This window comes from Neoarius graeffei, chromosome 22, assembly GCF_027579695.1.
Source record: "Neoarius graeffei isolate fNeoGra1 chromosome 22, fNeoGra1.pri, whole genome shotgun sequence".
In the NCBI taxonomy this organism is placed as follows: Eukaryota; Metazoa; Chordata; class Actinopteri; order Siluriformes; family Ariidae; genus Neoarius; species Neoarius graeffei.
Window position 1 is genome coordinate 12463295 of NC_083590.1, and position 21074 is coordinate 12484368.

Here is a 21074-nt window from a genome sequence, read left to right on the forward strand (position 1 = left end):
ACAAGAGGCAGCGTTCCACGGGCTTTCAGCTAACCGGAGTCCAGCTCAGCGCAGCTCAGCAAGCGTGCCTAAAACATTTGGATATGATTGCGGGCCAATGTGCTATTCTTTGCTTCATTGAGATATATGCAACACAGTGTTATTAAACTGATATGTTTATGAAATAATTCAATGCCCTGTGCATTTCAGTGTTCACTCAGTGTACCCTGCTATCCCCTACTTTATAATTAAGAATGGCGCGTGCTGGGGTTACATTACGGGGCTGGAAAAAAGTTATCTGTGTCTTACCTGGCTCAGCTGCCCCACTGCCTTCACCACCTGCTGCATCATCTGAATCTTTTCTAAAATATCTATGCAGTGAGCCCCTGAGGCTCTTGGCTTCTTCATCTCTTTTTCTCTTTTCTTTTCTTTGCTCCTGACTTGTGCATGTTGGCAAACGGGCTCGCACGCTTATTGTCGAAGCGTTATGATGGAATAGTGCCATGTTATTTGGCGCCTTAATCAAAGACCAAACCATTTCTGCATTAGGGGTGGTAGGTGGGTTCTTGAATCTATTTTCGAAGACAATAAAGGCAAAAGAACCAGAAATCATTCATTGAATGCAAATATAGCACATTTTTCTCCCCCAAATCAACACATTTTGAAATGAAACAGAATGATTAATGGCATCTTCATGAGGGACCAGTTCTGGGCCCCCCTCATGCCTGGGCCCGGGACAAAATACCCGGTTGTCCCCCCCCCGTCGACGGCCCTGCTCACACATACACACACAAACACTAACTCTCTCACACACACACACACACACACACACACACACACACACACACACACACACACACACACACACACACACAACTATGTACATAGCTTTATTTATAGAATGTTTGAAATGTTCTGATCTTTAAAAAAAAAATAAACAGAGCTGGTTTTCCTGGCATTTTGGCAAAGACAGATGTTATCTGAAATCTTATTCTCTGTTGGGTTCCATCATGACTATTAGTTTGTGCAGTGCTACACTTTGTGTGTTCTCTGCTTTCCATCTTCATTTTGGAGTAAAGAAGTGTATGCAGGGTTTAAAGGGGAATGTTTTTTTTTCTCCTCTCCAACCTTTACTTCCCTATAGATTAGCTTTACCTGCCTATCCACCATGCAGTCGGTGCATTTTTTTTTTTTTTTTTGTTTCGGATCGGATGAGGGGGGCCCCATACATACCTTCGCCTGGGGCCCAAAATTTGCTAAATCTGCCACTGTATACAGTGTTATGAATTAAACTTTTCTGTTAAAGTAAAACATGCAGAACAAATATATGTCATGAAGTGATCATTTCCCTTTTTTAACTAAAGCAAAAAATTGCTTCGTATGCGGATATTTGTGATGGTGATGATTTTTTTTGTTGCTTGCGACAGATCGCAGGTATCAAACATGCTTGATATTGTGTGACAAAAAATCGCCAGTCGCTGACTTGTTGCAGAGATATCGCCGCGTGTGCGTCTTTGCAGTAACAAAGCAATCACCTCCAAAGGATAAGCCAATCCCCACCTGCAAAGTAGTCACGTGATTTCCATGTGACTTGCATCCCCCTCCCCAAATCACCCACTGGTCGCAGATAACGCGCACATGAGAGGGGAAACTTGTGTCCAAAAATCGCAATACGCTTGTGAAGAGAAGTCGCCTGTGTGCGCCGGGCTTTTGGTTCACACAGATCAAAACCTCTCTCTCTCTCTCTCTCTCTCTCTCCCTCTCTCTCTCTCATGCACACTCTGTCTCTCTCTCTCTCTCTCTCTCTCTCTCTCTCATGCACAATGTTCAAGGGGCAGAAAATTCTCATGACACTAAATTAGATAATCACTGGCCTTATGGAGTTAAATTTGATGAAAATGTAGTGAAATCAATGTGACATTCCGATATCCATCCGTGATTCCAGACCGTATTGAAATATATTCATAATGTTTTTCATATGTTTATTTAATAATTAAATCTGTTAATTATATTAATACATGTTAAATATGTTCGACACTCTTGGCCTTAATTACTAATTAAGTAATTATTTATTAATTAATTAATTAAAAAGTAATTAGACAAACGAACATATTCATAAATTACACTGATATTTTTATTCCTCCGACACTGAGAGGTGAAACTGGTATGTTTTCTGTCCATTTTTTCTGAAACTCTTGTTCGCATGCTGTCTCAAGAACGAGTGGCTGAATGTTTGTAGGATTTATATGGAATAATCATTGTTTACTTCTCTGATTCTACAATAATATAAATCTATAGTGTTCTATAAATGCACTCTAGACTCTGGAGAAACAAGTTTATTGCCCCTGTGTAGTGCACTATAAGTCTAGTAGAGAACCATCTGAGATTCAGTCTCTCTCTCTCTCTCTCTCTCTCTCTCTCTCTCTCTGATTAAAGTTCATGGTCTCTCTGCTGTTCTCTGTTCAGCTTCAGCTGCTGATGGTTTAATATCACACACAGCAGAGGAGAGAAACTCAATATAACACTCAGTATTATCATTATTAATTACACTGTTAATGAGAATAAACAGGTGATATTAAATCCTCATGACATTCTGAATAATAAAATTAATTTTACACTCCTCATCTTTAAAGTAAGAATTAAACCAAGATGAAAATCTGTTGATGAAGTGTGTGTCATTGTGTCTCTGCAGGTTGTGGGGTTGTGGTGTCTCAGATGAAGGCTGTGCTGCTCTGAGTTCAGCTCTGAGATCAAACCCCTCACACCTGAGACACCTGAATCTGACTAATAATAATCTGGGAGACTCAGGAGTGAAGCGTCTCTGTGCTGTACTGGAGAATCCTCACTGTAAACTGGAGACACTGAGGTAAGATCATCTCTCTGAGAGTCACAGTAACTCACTAAAGCAGCAGTTAATAGTTGTATACAGTGTTATGAATTAAAATTTTCAGTCAAAGTAAAACATGCAGAACAAATATATTAGTCACAAAGTCATCATTTCTCTTTTTTGATGCGGATTTTTTTGTTGTTGCTTGCGACAGATCGCAGGTATCAAACATGCTTGATATTCTGCGACAAAAAATTGTCAGTCGCTGACTTGTTGCAGAGAAGTCGCCCGTGCGCTCCGGGCTTTAGGTTCACACAGATCAAAACCTCTCTCATGCACTCTCTCTCTCTCTCTCTCTCTCTCTCTCTCTCTCTCTCTCTCATGCACAATGTTCGAGGGGCAGAAATTTGTCTCATTTATGACACTAAATTAGATAATCACTGGCCTTATGGAGTTAAATTTAATGAAAATGTAGTGAAATCAATGTGACATTCCGATATCCATCCGTGATTCCAGACCGTATTGAAATATATTCATAATGTTTTTTATATGTTTATTTAATAATTAAATCTATGTTAATTATATTAAATATATGTTAAATATGTTAGACACTTTTGGCCTTAATTAAAAAGTAACGAGACAAACGAACATATTCATAAATTACACTGACATTTTTATTCCTCTGACACTGAGAGGTGAAACCGGTATGTTTTCAGGTTTTCTGTCCATTTTTTCTGAAATTCTGGTTCGCACGCTGCCTCAAGAACGAGTGGCTGAATGTTTGTAGGATTTATATGGAATAATCATTGTTTACTTCTCTGATTCTACAATAATATAAATCTATAGTGTTCTATAAATGCACTCTGTCGACTCTGGAGAAACAAGTTTATTGCCCCTGTGTAGTGCACTATAAGTCTAGTAGAGAACCATCTGAGATTCAGTCTCTCTCTCTCTCTCTCTCTCTCTCTGATTAAAGTTCATGGTCTCTCTGCTGTTCTCTGTTCAGCTTCAGCTGCTGATGGTTTAATATCACACACAACAGAGGAGAGAAACTCAATATAACACTCAGTATTATCATTATTAATTACACTGTTAATGAGAATAAACAGGTGATATTAAATCCTCATGACATTCTGAACAATAAATTTAATTTTACCAGTGCTTTAAGTGGAAAAAAATAAGTGCCTGTACTCACATTATTCGACTGTTGCCAGGTAAATTACGCGGTGGGTGACAGTAACAGGAGACCAAGTAATATTTAAATAATTTTTACATTTTACAAATATTTTTACAAAATATGTTTGTTTTTTATTGAGCTTTCACATTTCCAGATAATTTATGTTTATCTTGTTCATTTGGATATTGGTCCAAGGGAGGTCATGGGGGGGGGGGGAACCTCAGGCTGATGCACAAGGGAACTGTGGACACACATGAGAGAAATACAGAGATGAAAGATGTAGACAGTCCATGTCATGGAGAACATTGGAGAAGTAAGCTATGCAGTTGAAGTAAATCAATCAGACTACATGACATACTCCTGAGATTGTGTCTATCATAACACAACAGTAGACAGAGACTGAAATATTTTAGGCCTGATTGTGGTGTGTAGCTTAGCTGGGCAAATTCACACATTTGGGTGGACCAAAAACATGTCATTATAGATGAACAAGATATCCATATACTTACATAATTAAGCTCAAGTCCTGATGGTAGGTTAATTCGCTAAATTAAACTAAATTACCTCAGACCAACCGCAGAACCAGAGACTACCGCAATGACCGCCCAGTAACTCAGACTCGCGCTAATGTTCAGCAGCACTCAACATTCGCGAGACCTAGCGACACTTCAATATCCCTCCTCCTCTCGTCTCCTCTGTCCTCCTCCGCTGTCGAACACACAGACTGTATACGGTCTATGGCAGCCCTATGGTCAAACACGGTGCCGGAGGGCAGAGGACACGATTGGAGGAGAAATATTGATATGCGTGAGCATACAGGAAGAGTATGATCACAAATCGCAAGGAGAGAAATAGAACTTTCAAGACAGAGTACGATGAGCTCATGAGAAGTGCCGGTACGCCGTAAAAAGTCCCGGTACGCTAGGGGCTAAAATTGATAAGTGCCGGTACTCTGTACCGGTGCGTACCGGCCCACTTAAAGCACTGAATTTTACACTCCTCATCTTAAAGTAAGAATTACACCAAGATGAAAATCTGTTGATGAAGTGTGTGTCATTGTGTCTCTGCAGGTTGTGGGATTGTGGTGTCTCAGATGAAGGCTGTGCTGCTCTGAGTTCAGCTCTGAGATCAAACCCCTCACACCTGAGAGAACTGAATCTGTCTAATAATAATCTGGGAGACTCAGGAGTGAAGCGTCTCTGTGCTGTACTGGAGAATCCTCACTGTAAACTGGATACACTGGGGTAAGATCATCTCTCTGAGAGTCACAATAACTCACTAAAGCAGCAGTTAATAGTTGTATACAGTGTTATGAATTAAACTTTTCAGTCAAAGTAAAACATGCAGAACAAATATATTAGTCATGAAGTCATCATTTCTCTTTTTTGACTCAAGCAAAAAATTGCTTCATATGCGGATATTTGTGACGGTGATGATTTGTTTTTGTTGCTTGCGACAGATCGCAGGTATCAAACATGCTTGATATTCTGCGACAAAAAATTGCCAGTCGCTGACTTGTTGCAGAGATATCGCCACGTGTGTGTCTTTGCAGTAACAAAGCAATCACCTCCAAAGCTAAGCCGATCCCCACCTGCAAAGTAGTCACATGATTTCCATGTGACTTGCATCCCCCTCCCCAAATCGCCCACTGGTCGCAGATAACGCGCACATGAGAGGGGAAACTTGTGTCCAGAAATCGCAATACGCTTGTGACGAGAAGTCGCCCATGTGTGCGCCGGGCTTTCGGTTCACACAGATCAAAACCTCTCTCTCTCTCTCTCTCTCTCTCTCTCATGCACAATGTTCAAGGGGCAGAAATTTCTCATTTATGACACTAAATTAGATAATCACTGGCCTTATGGAGTTAAATTTGATGAAAATGTCTCGAAATCAATGTGCCATTCCGATATCCATCCGTGATTCCAGACCGTATTGAAATATATTCATAATGTTTTTCATATGTTTATTTAATAATTAAATCTGTTAATTATATTAATTATATTAATACATGTTAAATATGTTTGACACTCTTGGCCTTAATTAAAAAGTAATTAGACAAACGAACATATTCATAAATTACACTGATATTTTTATTCCTCTGACACTGGGAGGTGAAACCGGTATGTTTTCGGGTTTTCTGTCCATTTTTTCTGAAACTCTTGTTCGCACGCTGTCTCAAGAACGAGTGGCTGAATGTTTGTAGGATTTATATGGAATAATCATTGTTTACTTCTCTGATTCTACAATAATATAAATCTATAGTGTTCTATAAATGCACTCTGTAGACTCTGGAGAAACAAGTTTATTGCCCCTGTGTAGTGCACTATAAGTCTAGTAGAGAACCATCTGAGATTCAGTCTCTCTCTCTCTCTCTCTCTCTCTCTCTCTCTCTCTGATTAAAGTTCATGGTCTCTCTGCTGTTCTCTGTTCAGCTTCAGCTGCTGATGGTTTAATATCACACACAACAGAGGAGAGAAACTCAATATAACACTCAGTATTATCATTATTAATTACACTGTTAATGAGAATAAACAGGTGATATTAAATCCTCATGACATTCTGAATAATACAATTAATTTTGCACTCCTCATCTTTAAAGTAAGAATTACACCAAGATGAAAATCTGTTGATGAAGTGTGTGTCATTGTGTCTCTGCAGGTTGGGTGGTTGTGGTGTCTCAGATGAAGGCTGTGCTGCTCTGAGTTCAGCTCTGAGATCAAACCCCTCACACCTGAGACAACTGAATCTGACGAATAATAATCTGGGAGACTCAGGAGTGAAGCGTCTCTGTGCTGTACTGGAGAATCCTCACTGTAAACTGGAGACACTGTGGTAAGATCATCTCTCTGAGAGTCACAATAACTCACTAAAGCAGCAGTTAATAGTTGTATACAGTGTTATGAATTAAACTTTTCAGTCAAAGTAAAACATGCAGAACAAATATATTAGTCACAAAGTCATCATTTCTCTTTTTTGATGCGGATATTTTTTTTGTTGCTTGCGACAGATCGCAGGTATCAAACATGCTTGATATTCTACGACAAAAAATTGCCAGTCGCTGATTTGTTGCAGAGAAGTCGCCCGTGTGCGCCGGGCTTTAGGTTCACACAGATCAAAACCTCTCTCATGCACTCTCTCTCTCTCTCTCTCTCTCTCTCATGCACAATGTTCGAGGGGCAGAAATTTGTCTCATTTATGACACTAAATTAGATAATCACTGGCCTTATGGAGTTAAATTTGATGAAAATGTAGTGAAATCAATGTGACATTCCGATATCCATCCGTGATTCCAGACCGTATTGAAATATATTCATAATGTTTTTTATATGTTTATTTAATAATTAAATCTACGTTAATTATATTAAATATATGTTAAATATGTTAGAGACTCTTGGCCTTAATTAAAAAGTAACGAGACAAACGAACATATTCATAAATTACACTGACATTTTTATTCCTCCGACACTGAGAGGTGAAACCGGTATGTTTTCAGGTTTTCTGTCCATTTTTTCTGAAACTCTTGTTCGCACGCTGCCTCAAGAACGAGTGGCTGAATGTTTGTAGGATTTATATGGAATAATCATTGTTTACTTCTCTGATTCTACAATAATATAAATCTATAGTGTTCTATAAATGCACTCTAGACTCTGGAGAAACAAGTTTATTGCCCCTGTGTAGTGCACTATAAGTCTAGTAGAGAACCATCTGAGATTCAGTCTCTCTCTCTCTCTCTCTCTCTCTCTGATTAAAGTTCATGGTCTCTCTGCTGTTCTCTGTTCAGCTTCAGCTGCTGATGGTTTAATATCACACACAACAGAGGAGAGAAACTCAATATAACACTCAGTATTATCATTATTAATTACACTGTTAATGAGAATAAACAGGTGATATTAAACCCTCATGACATTCTGAACAATAAAATTAATTTTACACTCCTCATCTTTAAAGTAAGAATTAAACCAAGATGAAAATCTGTTGAAGTGTGTGTCATTGTGTCTCTGCAGGTTGTGTGATTGTGGTGTCTCAGATGAAGGCTGTGCTGCTCTGAGTTCAGCTCTGAGATCAAACCCCTCACACCTGAGACACCTGAATCTGACTAATAATAAACTAGAAGACTCAGGAGTGAAGCGTCTCTGTGCTGTACTGGAGAATCCTCACTGTAAACTGGAGACACTGTGGTAAGATCATCTCTCTGAGAGTCACAATAACTCACTAAAGCAGCAGTTAATAGTTGTATACAGTGTTATGAATTAAACTTTTCTGTCAAAGTAAAACATGGACAACAAATATATGAGTCATGAAGTCATCATTTCTTTTTTTTGACGCAAGCAAAAAATTGCTTCGTATGCGGATATTTGTGAAGGTGATGATTTTTTTTTTTTTTTGCTTGCGACAGATCGCAGGTATCAAACATGCTTGATATTCTGTGACAAAAAATCGGCAGTCGCTGACTTGTTGCAGAGATATCGCCGCGTGTGTGTCTTTGCAGTAACAAAGCGATCACCTCCAAAGGCTAAGCCGATCCCCACCTGCCAAGTAGTCACGTGATTTCCATGTGACTTGTATCCCCCTCCCCAAATCGCCCATTGTTCACAGATAACGCGCACATGAGAGGGGAAACTTGTGTCCAGAAATCGCAATACGCTTGTGAAGAGAAGTCGCCCGTGTGCGCCGGGCTTTAGGTTCACACAGATCAAAACCTCTCTCTCTCGCATGCTCTCTCTCTCTCTCGCATGCACACACACACTCTCTCTCTCTCTCTCTCTCGCATGCACACACTCTCTCTCTCTCTCTCGCATGCTCTCTCTCATGAACAATGTTCGAGGGGCAGAAATTTCTCATTTATGACACTAAATTAGATAATCACTGGCCTTATGGAGTTAAATTTGATGAAAATGTAGTGAAATCAATGTGACATTCCGATATCCATCCGTGATTCCAGACCGTATTGAAATATATTCATAATGTTTTTCATATGTTTATTCATCTCATTATCTCTAGCCGCTTTATCCTTCTCCAGGGTCGCAGGTAAGCTGGAGCCTATCCCAGCTGACTACGGGCGAAGATTTTATTATGTATTATTTTATTTCCTTCAGGATCAGTTGTGATACAATTGAATGGAGCAGCGCTGAAGCTCTGGTCTCAGCACTCAACTCAGAAACCTCCAGTCTGAGAGAACTGCATCTGACTGCGAAGACACTGGATCTGACTGGGAATAAACTAGAAGACTCAGGAGTGAAGCGTCTCTGTGCTGTACTGGAGAATCCTCACTGTAAACTGGAGACACTGGGGTAAGATCATCTCTCTGAGAGTCACAATAACTCACTAAAGCAGCAGTTAATAGTTGTATACAGTGTTATGAATTAAACTTTTCTGTCAAAGTAAAACATGCAGAACAAATATATTAGTCATGAAGTCATCATTTCTTTTTTTTGACGCAAGCAAAAAATTGCTTCGTATGCGGATATTTGTGACGGTGATGATTTTTTTTGTTGCTTGCGACAGATCGCAGGTATCAAACATGCTTGATATTCTGCGACAAAAAATCGCCAGTCACTGACTTGTTGCAGAGATATCGCCACGTGTGCGTCTTTGCAGTAACAAAGCGATCACCTCCAAAGGATAAGCCAATCCCCACCTGCAAAGTAGTCATGTGATTTCCATGTGACTTGCATCCCCCTCCCCAAATCGCCCGCTGGTTGCGGATAACGCGCACATGAGAGGGGAAACTTGTGTCCAAAAATCGCAGTACGCTTGTGACGACAAGTTGCCCGTGTGCGCCGGGCTTTAGGTTCACACAGATCAAAACCTCTCTCTGTCTCTCTCTCTCTCTCTCTCTCTTATGCACAGTGTTCGAAGGGCAGAAATTTGTCTCATTTATGACACTAAATTAGATAATCACTGGCCTTATGGAGTTAAATTTGATGAAAATGTAGCAAAATCAATGTGACATTCCGATATCCATCCGTGATTCCAGACCGTATTGAAATATATTCATAATGTTTTTCATATGTTTATTTAATAATTACATTTGTTAATTATATTAAATATATTAATATATGTTAAATACGACCCCGATTCCAAAAAAGTTGGGACAAAGTACAAATTGTAAATAAAAACGGAATGCAATAATTTACAAATTTCAAAAACTGATATTGTATTCACAATAGAACATAGACAACATATCAAATGTCGAAAGTGAGACAGTTTGAAATTTCATGCCAAATATTGGCTTATTTGAAATTTCATGACAGCAACACATAGACCCCGAAGCCGTTTGTTTTCAGGATAATGGCTGGCTGATGAAATTATTGGCTAGCTAGCTGACTCAGCCAAAACCTTAATGGCTGCTGCAGCCACCAAAATGTTTATGGCTACAAATGGCTGATACTGTTTCTTCACGCCTATGGTCTACGTTCAATTGATTATAAGATGCAGTGTACTGGTTACACAGATACATAGGCTATTTCCACAACACAGTTTGGTTAAAAAACTGATTGTACTACAACAAATGGTGTATTTATGATAGCATTTATTGATTATAAGTTATTTATTTATTACATTTATTTATTATAAGTACTTAGATGTATTATTATTATCTCTCTCTCTCTCTCTCTCTCTCTCTCTCTCTCTCTCACACACACACACACACACACATACACACACACACGGGTCATTTAACGTGAAATCATATTTACCACAGGTCCCCTGGTCTCTTACTTCATTGTAAATATAAATCTAGCAAGATTGTAGTTCAGTGCTAATAATAAGCTAATCTGGATTGTTCGAGGAAGGCATCTAGCTATCTACTCTCACTAGCAATGACCAGTGAAGGACTGGCAGCTATCTTACTATGATGAAAGTAGAGTGGTGGAGTACTTTTTTTTTTATCAATCTCGAAGTATGTGAAACAAACAAACAAACAAACAAAAAATACCTTTACACTTTCCCTCAGCAGCGGCAAAGAATGCAGCCATCTCGTCGATATCGGAGTCGATTGATGCTCTGGGTGGGTTCCCGGGTTCCCCAGTGTATCGTGGTAACGGTGTGAGGGGCGGGAAGCCAGACAGGTAGTCACAACGGCAAGCTTGTGGTGGCTCTCTGTGCTATCAGTTCTAAATCTCTACAGTGTATGCCTATACGTCTCTATTGTGTTACTACTAGTGTGTACAGTTGATCATGTTTGTGTCAGTTTTCTTGTAGCTCATGATGTGGATAAACCCATTATTTGATGGACACAATTCTTAGTGGCTCAGCCAAATTTTATTAGATAGCGGCTCAAATTGGCTGACAAAATTATTGGCTGGCGGCGGCTCAAATTCTAAATGGCGGTTTTAGCGGCGCCCGGCGGCGGCTTCGGGGTCTATGGGAAGAGGATCACCAATCCCCTAATTCTGCGCCGACAAATAGTGGAGCAATATCAGAAAGGAGTTCGACAGTGGAAAATTGCAGAGAGTTTGAACATATCATCTACAGTGCATAATATCATCAAAAGATTCAGAGAATCTGGAAGAATCTCTGTGCGTAAGGGTCAAGGCCGGAAAACCATACTGGGTACCCGTGATCTTCGGGCCCTTAGACGGCACTGCATCACATACAGGCATGCTTCTGTATTGGAAATCACAAAATGGGCTCAGGAATATTACCAGAGAACATTATCTGTGAACACAATTCACCGTGCCATCCGCCATTGCCAGCTAAAACTCTATAGTTCAAAGAAGAAGCCGTATCTAAACATGATCCAGAAGCGCAGACATCTTCTCTGGGCCAAGGCTCATTTAAAATGGACTGTGGCAAAGTGGAAAACTGTTCTGTGGTCAGACGAATCAAAATTTGAAGTTCTTTATGGAAATCAGGGACGCCATGTCATTTGGACTAAAGACGAGAAGGACAACCCAAGTTGTTATCAGCGCTCAGTTCAGAAGCCTGCATCTCTGATGGTATGGGGTTGCATTAGTGCGTGTGGCATGGGCAGCTTACACATCTGGAAAGACACCATCAATGCTGAAAGGTATATCCAGGTTCTAGAGCAACATATGCTCCCATCCAGACGACGTCTCTTTCAGGGAAGACCTTGCATTTTCCAACATGACAATGCCAAACCACATACTGCATCAATTACAGCATCATGGCTGCGTAGAAGAAGGGTCCGGGTACTGAACTGCCCAGCCTGCAGTCCAGATCTTTCACCCATAGAAAACATTTGGCGCATCATAAAACGGAAGATATGACAAAAAAGACCTAAGACAGTTGAGCAACTAGAATCCTACATTAGACAAGAATGGGTTAACATTCCTATCCCTAAACTTGAGCAACTTGTCTCCTCAGTCCCCAGACGTTTACAGACTGTTGTAAAGAGAAAAGGGGATGTCTCACAGTGGTAAACATGGCCTTGTCCCAACTTTTTTGAGATGTGTTGCTGTCATGAAATTTAAAATCGCCTAATTTTTCTCTTTAAATGATACATTTTCTCAGTTTAAACATTTGATATGTCATCTATGTTCTATTCTGAATAAACTATGGAATTTTGAAACTTCCACATCATTGCATTCTGTTTTTATTTACAATTTGTACTTTGTCCCAACTTTTTTGGAATCGGGGTTGTATGTTCGACACTGGCGGCACGGTGGTGTAGTGGTTTGCGCTGTCGCCTCACAGCAAGAAGGTCCGGGTTCGAGCCCCGTGGCCGGCGAGGGCCTTTCTGTGCGGAGTTTGCATGTTCTCCCCGTGTCCGCATGGGTTTCCTCCGGGTGCTCCGGTTTCCCCCACAGTCCAAAGACATGCAGGTTAGGTTAACTGGTGACTCTAAATTGACCGTAGGTGTGAATGTGAGTGTGAATGGTTGTCTGTGTCTATGTGTCAGCCCTGTGATGACCTGGCGACTTGTCCAGGGTGTACCCCGCCTTTCGCCCGTAGTCAGCTGGGATAGGCTCCAGCTTGCCTGCGACCCTGTAGAACAGGATAAAGCGGCTAGAGATAATGAGATGAGATGAGATGTTCGACACTTTTGGCCTTAATTACTAATAAATTGATTGATTGATTGATTGATTGATTGATTGATTGATTGATTGATTGATTGATTAATTAAAAAGTAATTGGACAAATGAACATATTCATAAATTACACTGACATTTTTATTCCTCTGACACTGAGGGGTGAAACTGGTATGTTTTCGGGTTTTCTGTCCATTTTTTCTGAAACTCTTGTTCGCACGCTGTCTCAAGAACGAGTGGCTGAATGTTTGTAGGATTTATATGGAATAATCATTGTTTACTTCTCTGATTCTACAATAATATAAATCTATAGTGTTCTATAAATGCACTCTGTAGACTCTGGAGAAACAAGTTTATTGCCCCTGTGTAGTGCACTATAAGTCTAGTAGAGAACCATCTGAGATTCAGTCTCTCTCTCTCTCTCTCTCTCTCTCTCTCTCTCTCTGATTAAAGTTCATGGTCTCTCTGCTGTTCTCTGTTCAGCTTGAGCTGCTGATGGTTTAATATCACACACAACAGAGGAGAGAAACTCAATATAACACTCAGTATTATCATTATTAATTACACTGTTAATGAGAATAAACAGGTGATATTAAATCCTCATGACATTCTGAATAATAAAATTAATTTTACACTCCTCATCTTTAAAGTAAGAATTACACCAAGATGAAAATCTGTTGATGAAGTGTGTGTCATTGTGTCTCTGCAGGTTGTGGGGTTGTGGTGTCTCAGATGAAGGCTGTGCTGCTCTGAGTTCAGCTCTGAGATCAAACCCCTCACACCTGAGAGAACTGGATCTGACTTATAATAATCTGGGAGACTCAGGAGTGAAGCGTCTCTGTGCTGTACTGGAGAATCCTCACTGTAAACTGGAGACACTGGGGTAAGATCATCTCTCTGAGAGTCACAATAACTCACTAAAGCAGCAGTTAATAGTTGTATACAGTGTTATGAATTAAACTTTTCTGTCAAAGTAAAACATGCAGAACAAATATATTAGTCATGAAGTCATCATTTCTTTTTTTTGATGCAAGCAAAAAATTGCTTCGTATGCGGATATTTGTGACGGTGATTTTTTTTTTGCTTGCAACAGATCGCAGGTATCAAACATGCTTGATATTCTGTGACAAAAAATCGCCAGTCGCTGACTTGTTGCAGAGATATCGCCACGTGTGCGTGTCTTTGCAGTAACAAAGCGATCACCTCCAAAGGCTAAGCCAATCCCCACCTGCAAAGTAGTCACGTGATTTCCATGAGACTTGTATCCCCCTCCCCAAATTGCCCATTGGTCGCAGATAACGCGCACATGAGAGGGGAAACTTGTGTCCAAAAATCGCAATATGCTTGTGACGAGAAGTCGCCCATGTGCGCCGGGCTTTAGGTTCACACAGATCAAAACCTCTCTCTCTCCCTCCCTCTCTCTCTCTCATGCACACTCTCTCTCTCTCTCTGTCTCTCTCTCATGCACAATGTTCGAGGGGCAGAAATTTGTCTCATTTATGACACTAAATTAGATAATCACTGGCAGGGGCGGTTCTAGCCATTTTGGGGCCCTAGGCGAAATACAGACATGGAGCCCTCAAAAGTCAGTCTTGAAACACACATACAGAATAATGGTCATCCCTACTTGGCACATGCCATATCTCCGTGCTGTAAATTCAGAAAAACAGATAGCAAACTGCCACTAACAATGTGCCCCAAATAAGCTCTACATTGAAACAGGTTTGAGATTACTCCAGCATTTGCCAAAATTCTGACAGTGTTTATTGCTCAGATCAAACCAGAAAGAGAGAGAGCGACAAGGCAAACAACAGAAGAAGAGACAGTAGAGACAGAGAGCCAATTTTAAGAGTCAATGTCCATATTTTAATAAAACAAGGATATCTGAAATCCAATTATTATTTTTACTCCACAGATACATATTACCAGATATAAAATGAGCTTGCTGTTATCAGAAGTAGAACACAAATGGATATTACTCTATCGAAACCTCTACATTTCAATGGGATCAGACTGATGCCAAGATAAATGTACGAGAGAGAGAGGGAGTGAGAGAGAGAGCCATTTAGTGACAGGCAATACAGTGGTTGAGAGACAGATACAGAGGGATTGTGAGTTTGTAAAGGATGCAGCCAGTACATTATTGAAATGTCCTTAATCTTCAAAATTCCATTGCTCATGTATTCCATCACCATTCCATAATGGGGTGTGTGTGTGAGAGAGAGAGAGTGTGTTTGTGTGTGTGATAGAGAGAGAGGGAGGGTAGAGAAAGAGAGAGGTATGAGTTTTTAAAGGTTGCAGCCAGTACATTACTGAAAAGTCCTTAATCTCCAAATGTCCATTGTTCATCATAATCATATGAGAAAGAAAGTCCTACTTGTTGCTGGCTTCTCCAAAGTCTTCATAGAAAGGTGGTGTGCAGAGGTATGGAACCCAAACTACAATAAACAACACAGCATTATAACAAAACAACTCAATACACTTTTTTCTTTGATGATATGATCTATGAACACAAGTAATCCTTTGTCAAATCACATACCTTGTTCAGCAAGGGCTCACTGGCAGAAGTTGGTGTTGTCCATCCGTCTTGTCTCTTATTATCTTTCACTACTGTGACACAAGACAACAGCAAATCAATCATGGAACAGTAGAAATAAATACCCAAAACGTATTGTTAAAATGAATACCTTCTCTTTGTCCCTGTCTTCCATTTCTTTGTCTGTGCCCCTGTTTTTCTTCATCTGTGTGTCTGTTTTGCCTTTATGTTTCAGGTCTCCCTCTCTCCTTTCTGCCTTTCTTGCTTGTCTCTTCTCCATGTACTTCTCCTGGCCTTCATCATCTATATAATCCTATTGTTATTGTCTTTCTGGTCTCCAGAAAAGTGTAAAAGTGGTAGAAAGTCAACTGCTGCCACGATGCCGCTGCAACTAAAACCGTCAAGCTATGACTGATACCTTTTTCCCCCTCAGTCACAATTTGAGTCAATATCCACTTATGCTCTAACTTGCAACAATAAAAAGATTGCTTTAAAGTTGCTTCTTGAAAAATGTTGCATATTTGACCGACAGCTATAATAATTAGATTGATTTGAATAAATAAATAAATAAATAGGCTACTTCAGCTACTCCTCTTGATATTCCAGATTATACATAAAAAAATGTAATTTGAAAAATGTAGTTAGTTTCAGAAGTGCAGCTGCTTTCTTTTTGCTTTGTGCCCTTTTTTTCCCGTTTAGTGCAACCACTCTCATAACTGCGCTTCATCTTGTTTACCGTTCCCTCTGCTTTGGTTTGAATTTCCGTCGCACACCTGTCTACGTCATCAGATCATGGACTAGTCCAATGTAAAACAACCAGGGTGTGTGTGTGTGTGTGTGTGTGTGTGTGCTGAGACAAATACTATATACACATGAATTTGATATTCTGATGATATTTTGGTGTGTTTTCCATTTATATCGTTGACTACTTAATATCAGAGACAAATTAAGATTACATATATATTGTTTGGTGTTTACCGTGACGGGGCTGACTGTGAGGGGCCCCCAAATTTTGGGGGCCCTTGGCAACCGCCTTGGTTTGCCTAATGGTAAGTCCGCCCCTGATCACTGGCCTTATGGAGATAAATTTGATGAAAATGTAGTGAAATCAATGTGACATTCCGATATCCATCCGTGATTCCAGACCGTATTGAAATATATTCATAATGTTTTTCATATGTTTATTTAATAATGAAATATACGTTAATTATATTAAATATATCAACATATGTTAAATATGGGCGGCACGGTGGTGTAGTGGTTAGCACTGTCGCCTCACAGTAAGAAGGTCCTGGGTTCGAGCCCCGGGGCCGGCGAGGGCCTTTCTGTGTGGAGTTTGCATGTTCTCCCCGTGTCCGCGTGGGTTTCCTCCGGGTGCTCCGGTTTCCCCCACAGTCCAAAGACATGCAGGTTAGGTTAACTGGTGACTCTAAATTGACCGTAGGTGTGAATGTGAGTGTGAATGGTTGTCTGTGTCTATGTGTCAGCCCTGTGATGACCTGGCGACTTGTCCAGGGTGTACCCCGCCTTTCGCCCGTAGTCAGCTGGGATAGGCTCCAGCTTGCCTGCGACCCTGTAGAAGGATAAAGCGGCTAGAGATAATGAGATGAGATGAGATGTTAAATATGTTTGACACTTTTGGCCTTAATTACTAATTTAGTAATAATTAATTAATTAAAAAGTAATTAGACAAATGAACATATTCATAAATTACACTGATATTTTTATTCCTCCGACACTGAGAGGTGAAACCGGTATGTTTTCGGGTTTTCTGTCCATTTTTTCTGAAACTCTTGTTCGCACGCTGTCTCAAGAACGAGTGGCTGAATGTTTGTAGGATTTATATGGAATAATCATTGTTTACTTCTCTGATTCTACAATAATATAAATCTATAGTGTTCTATAAATGCACTCTGTAGACTCTGGAGAAACAAGTTTATTGCCCCTGTGTAGTGCACTACAAGTCTAGTAGAGAACCATCTGAGATTCAGTCTCTCTCTCTCTCTCTCTCTCTCTCTCTCTCTCTCTCTGATTAAAGTTCATGGTCTCTCTGCTGTTCTCTGTTCAGCTTCAGCTGCTGATGGTTTAATATCACACACAACAGAGGAGAGAAACTCAATATAACACTCAGTATTATCATTATTAATTACACTGTTAATGAGAATAAACAGGTGATATTAAATCCTCATGACATTCTGAATAATACAATTAATTTTACACTCATCATCTTTAAAGTAAGAATTAAACCAAGATGAAAATCTGTTGATGAAGTGTGTGTCATTGTGTCTCTGCAGGTTGTGTGGTTGTGGTGTCTCAGATGAAGGCTGTGCTGCTCTGAGTTCAGCTCTGAGATCAAACCCCTCACACCTGAGAGACCTGAATCTGAATAATAATAATCTGGGAGACTCAGGAGTGAAGCGTCTCTGTGCTGTACTGGAGAATCCTCACTGTAAACTGGAGACACTGGGGTAAGATCATCTCTCTGAGAGTCACAATAACTCACTAAAGCAGCAGTTAATAGTTGTAAACAGTGTTATGAATTAAACTTTTCTGTCAAAGTAAAACATGCAGAACAAATATCAGGGATTCTTGAGATGAGGGACAAAACCTGTCCGGGAGATAAAACTCATTGTAATGATTAAAATGTGTTTAGAAAATGTCAAATAACTTGATTAAACAATAAAACAACAACATATATATACTACAAAATGTTAATTAATGTTTTTTTACACATATATTGTATTTTAAATAGCCTAGTGTGCTGCCTGAACCTAAAAATACCCATGTCCGAAAGCACATTTCATGACTTCACAATACTTAAATAATTGTTTAAAGTACATTAAAACAAACAAAATTGCTACTGTGATCATGTATTTTAAATGAATATTCAACCTGTGTAGGAACCAACCATTTAAAAAATATATTTATGTACTTTTTACGGGATTGAAATCATGTCCGGACTTTCTGTCAACACCATAAGATTTTTCTAAAAACGCAAAAAATCAGGCATTATAGTGGCCAACTCACATTCTAAGGACCCCTTTTCTGCTCCCTGTGTGGTGGACATGCCATGAGGGCTCTGCTCTGGTAAGTTAATATTTCACATATTTGTCTTAAATTATCTTCTTTTACAAAACCACCTATGTCACAACCATAGAGTGTCAACACCATGGTCGATAAAATTCAAGGTTTATGTGATTTTATTCAGAAATAAAAGATTAATCTAACTTTATTTTGGAGGCCATAAGCAGCTGGTGAAAAACAAGATGGCTCCTGCAAAGAAAACACGTTATGATGAAAAGTTGAAGATTTCGTCAACTCCGTAAGACTCCATCAGACGTCAACTCCATAAGAAAATTTGTCTTATGGAGTTGACCACTTAACTTATGGTGTTGACAAATGGGACTTGAATGTATTATTTACCCATTTAATTAAATTTTATACATTGACATTGTAGTTTTATTATTTTATATTTTAATAACATACATTCATTCAATATGAAATACACAGAAGATAATTATTTCTTTTGTAATACTGAATTCAGTCTGTATGTACTGTGTGTGCGCGCACGTGCGTGCGTGTGCGTGTGTGCTCATTATGTGAGAAATAAGTAAGTTACAATACAATACACGTTATGTTTTCTATTTAAGGTGCTTAAATAACGAAGAGCTTTTGTATTATTTGAACAATCATATTTGTTGAATATGGTATAATTATTATTATGCTGATTTCAATCTGCCTATTATAAGGAAAGTAAGTCAAGTACACACATGTATATACATGTACATGTTTTGAGTCTCTCTCTCTCTCCCCCTCTCTCTCTCTCTCTCTCTATATATATATATATATATATATATATATATATATATATATATATATAGTAGAGAGAGAGAGAGAGAGAGAGAGAGAGAGAGAGAGTCTTAAAACGTGTATACATGTGTGTACTTGACTTACTTTCCATATGTGTGTGTGTGTGTGTGTGTGTTCATGCCATGACATTGGATGAGTTCAAGATTTTCAGAGATGTTTACATTCAAAGGCTGAATTACTGAATGTTCTGAATGTTCTTTGTCCATGATCCACATATTTGATGAGATGGACTGTTCAAGAGATTAGAAAAGTCTACTGCCCAGTTACTGTTTTTAAAGTGGGTGTGAGTGCAAAAAAAATGAGTTTTTGAAGTTCAATGGTCATGGTAAATGAAGTTATACCCTGTTCTCTTCTAATCCGTCAACACCGTAAGATGTGTGTCAACTCCGTCAACAGCTCGTCAACTCCATAAGATGAGTTTTCTTTTCATTTTTGTTTTTTAAAGGAGATTTTATTATATTGTCTCAGATTATCTCAATAAAAACACTGCATTTCCTAAATGAATTTGTAATTTTTATATAGCTGAATACCATTGTCTGTTTTTTAGATTAAAAACTAAATGTGAAAATGTATATTTCCCCACTAATAATAAGTGATAGCTCCATAATTTATTTATTTTAAGTAATCGTAGTAGTTTGAAAATGTGGATAGATCAGCACAGATTAAAATTATCTCCAATATTCAAAAGAACTGCAATAATTTTATTCAAAATACATATTTTCTAGGTTTCTGTGTGTCTTATGGTGTTGACAAAATTCCATGCTTGTCCAGCAATCATGACAAAAATGTTAAAAATGTTAAACCTGGGAGATTGTATTTTGACAGCATTAAAAGGCCAACATCTGGGGCAACTATAATATATAAATATATTTTGGAAAAATCAACATTTTATTTTTAGAAATTAAAAACCCATTTTATCCCTTGTCTCAAGAATCCCTGATATTTTAGTCATGAAGTCATCATTTCTTTTTTTTTGACGCAAGCAAAAAATTGCTTCGTATGCGGATATTTGTGACGGTGATGATTTTTTTTGTTGCTTGCGACAGATCGCAGGTATCAAACATGCTTGATATTCTGCGACAAAAAATCGCCAGTCGCTGACTTGTTGCAGAGATATCGCCACGTGTATGTGTGTCTTTGCAGCAGGGGCGCAGATAGGATTTTTGAACTGGGGGGGACTGAGCTGTCAGCAAATGATTCCATTTTGTGTGTGTGTGTATATATATATATATATATATATATATATATATATATATATATATATATCATTCTACAGGGTCGCAGTCAAGCTGGAGCCTATCCCAGCTGACTACGGGCGAAAGGCGGGGTACACCCTGGACAAGTCGCCAGGTCATCACAGGGCTGACACATAGACACAGACAACCATTCACACTCACATTCACACCTACGGTCAATTTAGAGTCACCAGTTAACCTAACCTGCATGTCTTTGGACTGTGGGGGAAACCGGAGCACCCGGAGGAAACCCACGCGAACATGGGGAGAACATGCAAACTCCACACAAAGAGGCCCTCGCCGGCCCCGGGGCTCGAACCCAGGACCTTCTTGCTGTGAGGCGACAGCGCTAACCACTACACCACCATGCCGCTATATATATATATATATATATATATATATATATATATATTTTTTTTTTTTTTTTTTTTGTGTATATAATATATATATATACACA

At 39.2% G+C, this 21074-nt stretch overlaps 1 protein-coding gene and 1 long non-coding RNA gene across 7 annotated transcripts in view; one reads left to right on the top strand and one right to left on the bottom strand.

Annotated features, from left to right (window-relative positions):
• LOC132870646 (NACHT, LRR and PYD domains-containing protein 12-like) overlaps positions 1–21074 on the top strand; it is a 426251-nt gene that overhangs the window by 306136 nt on the left and 99041 nt on the right. For all 6 annotated transcript variants that reach the window (XR_009651160.1, XR_009651159.1, XR_009651161.1 and 3 more), the window contains exons 15-19: positions 6642–6815; positions 7988–8161; positions 9080–9274; positions 13686–13859; positions 17807–17980. Coding sequence is in view for 2 of the 6 variants with exons in the window: in XM_060904396.1 (XP_060760379.1) it covers positions 6642–6815; positions 7988–8161; positions 9080–9274; positions 13686–13859; positions 17807–17980 (891 nt within the window). In the remaining 4 variants the exon portion in view is untranslated. The remainder of the gene's footprint in view (positions 1–6641; positions 6816–7987; positions 8162–9079; positions 9275–13685; positions 13860–17806; positions 17981–21074) is intronic.
• On the bottom strand, positions 15050–15588 carry LOC132870371 (uncharacterized). Its single transcript, XR_009651097.1, has 3 exons — positions 15516–15588; positions 15354–15414; positions 15050–15135 (listed from the first exon to the last, which is right to left on the bottom strand). It is a non-coding gene; the product is annotated as an uncharacterized LOC132870371 (long non-coding RNA).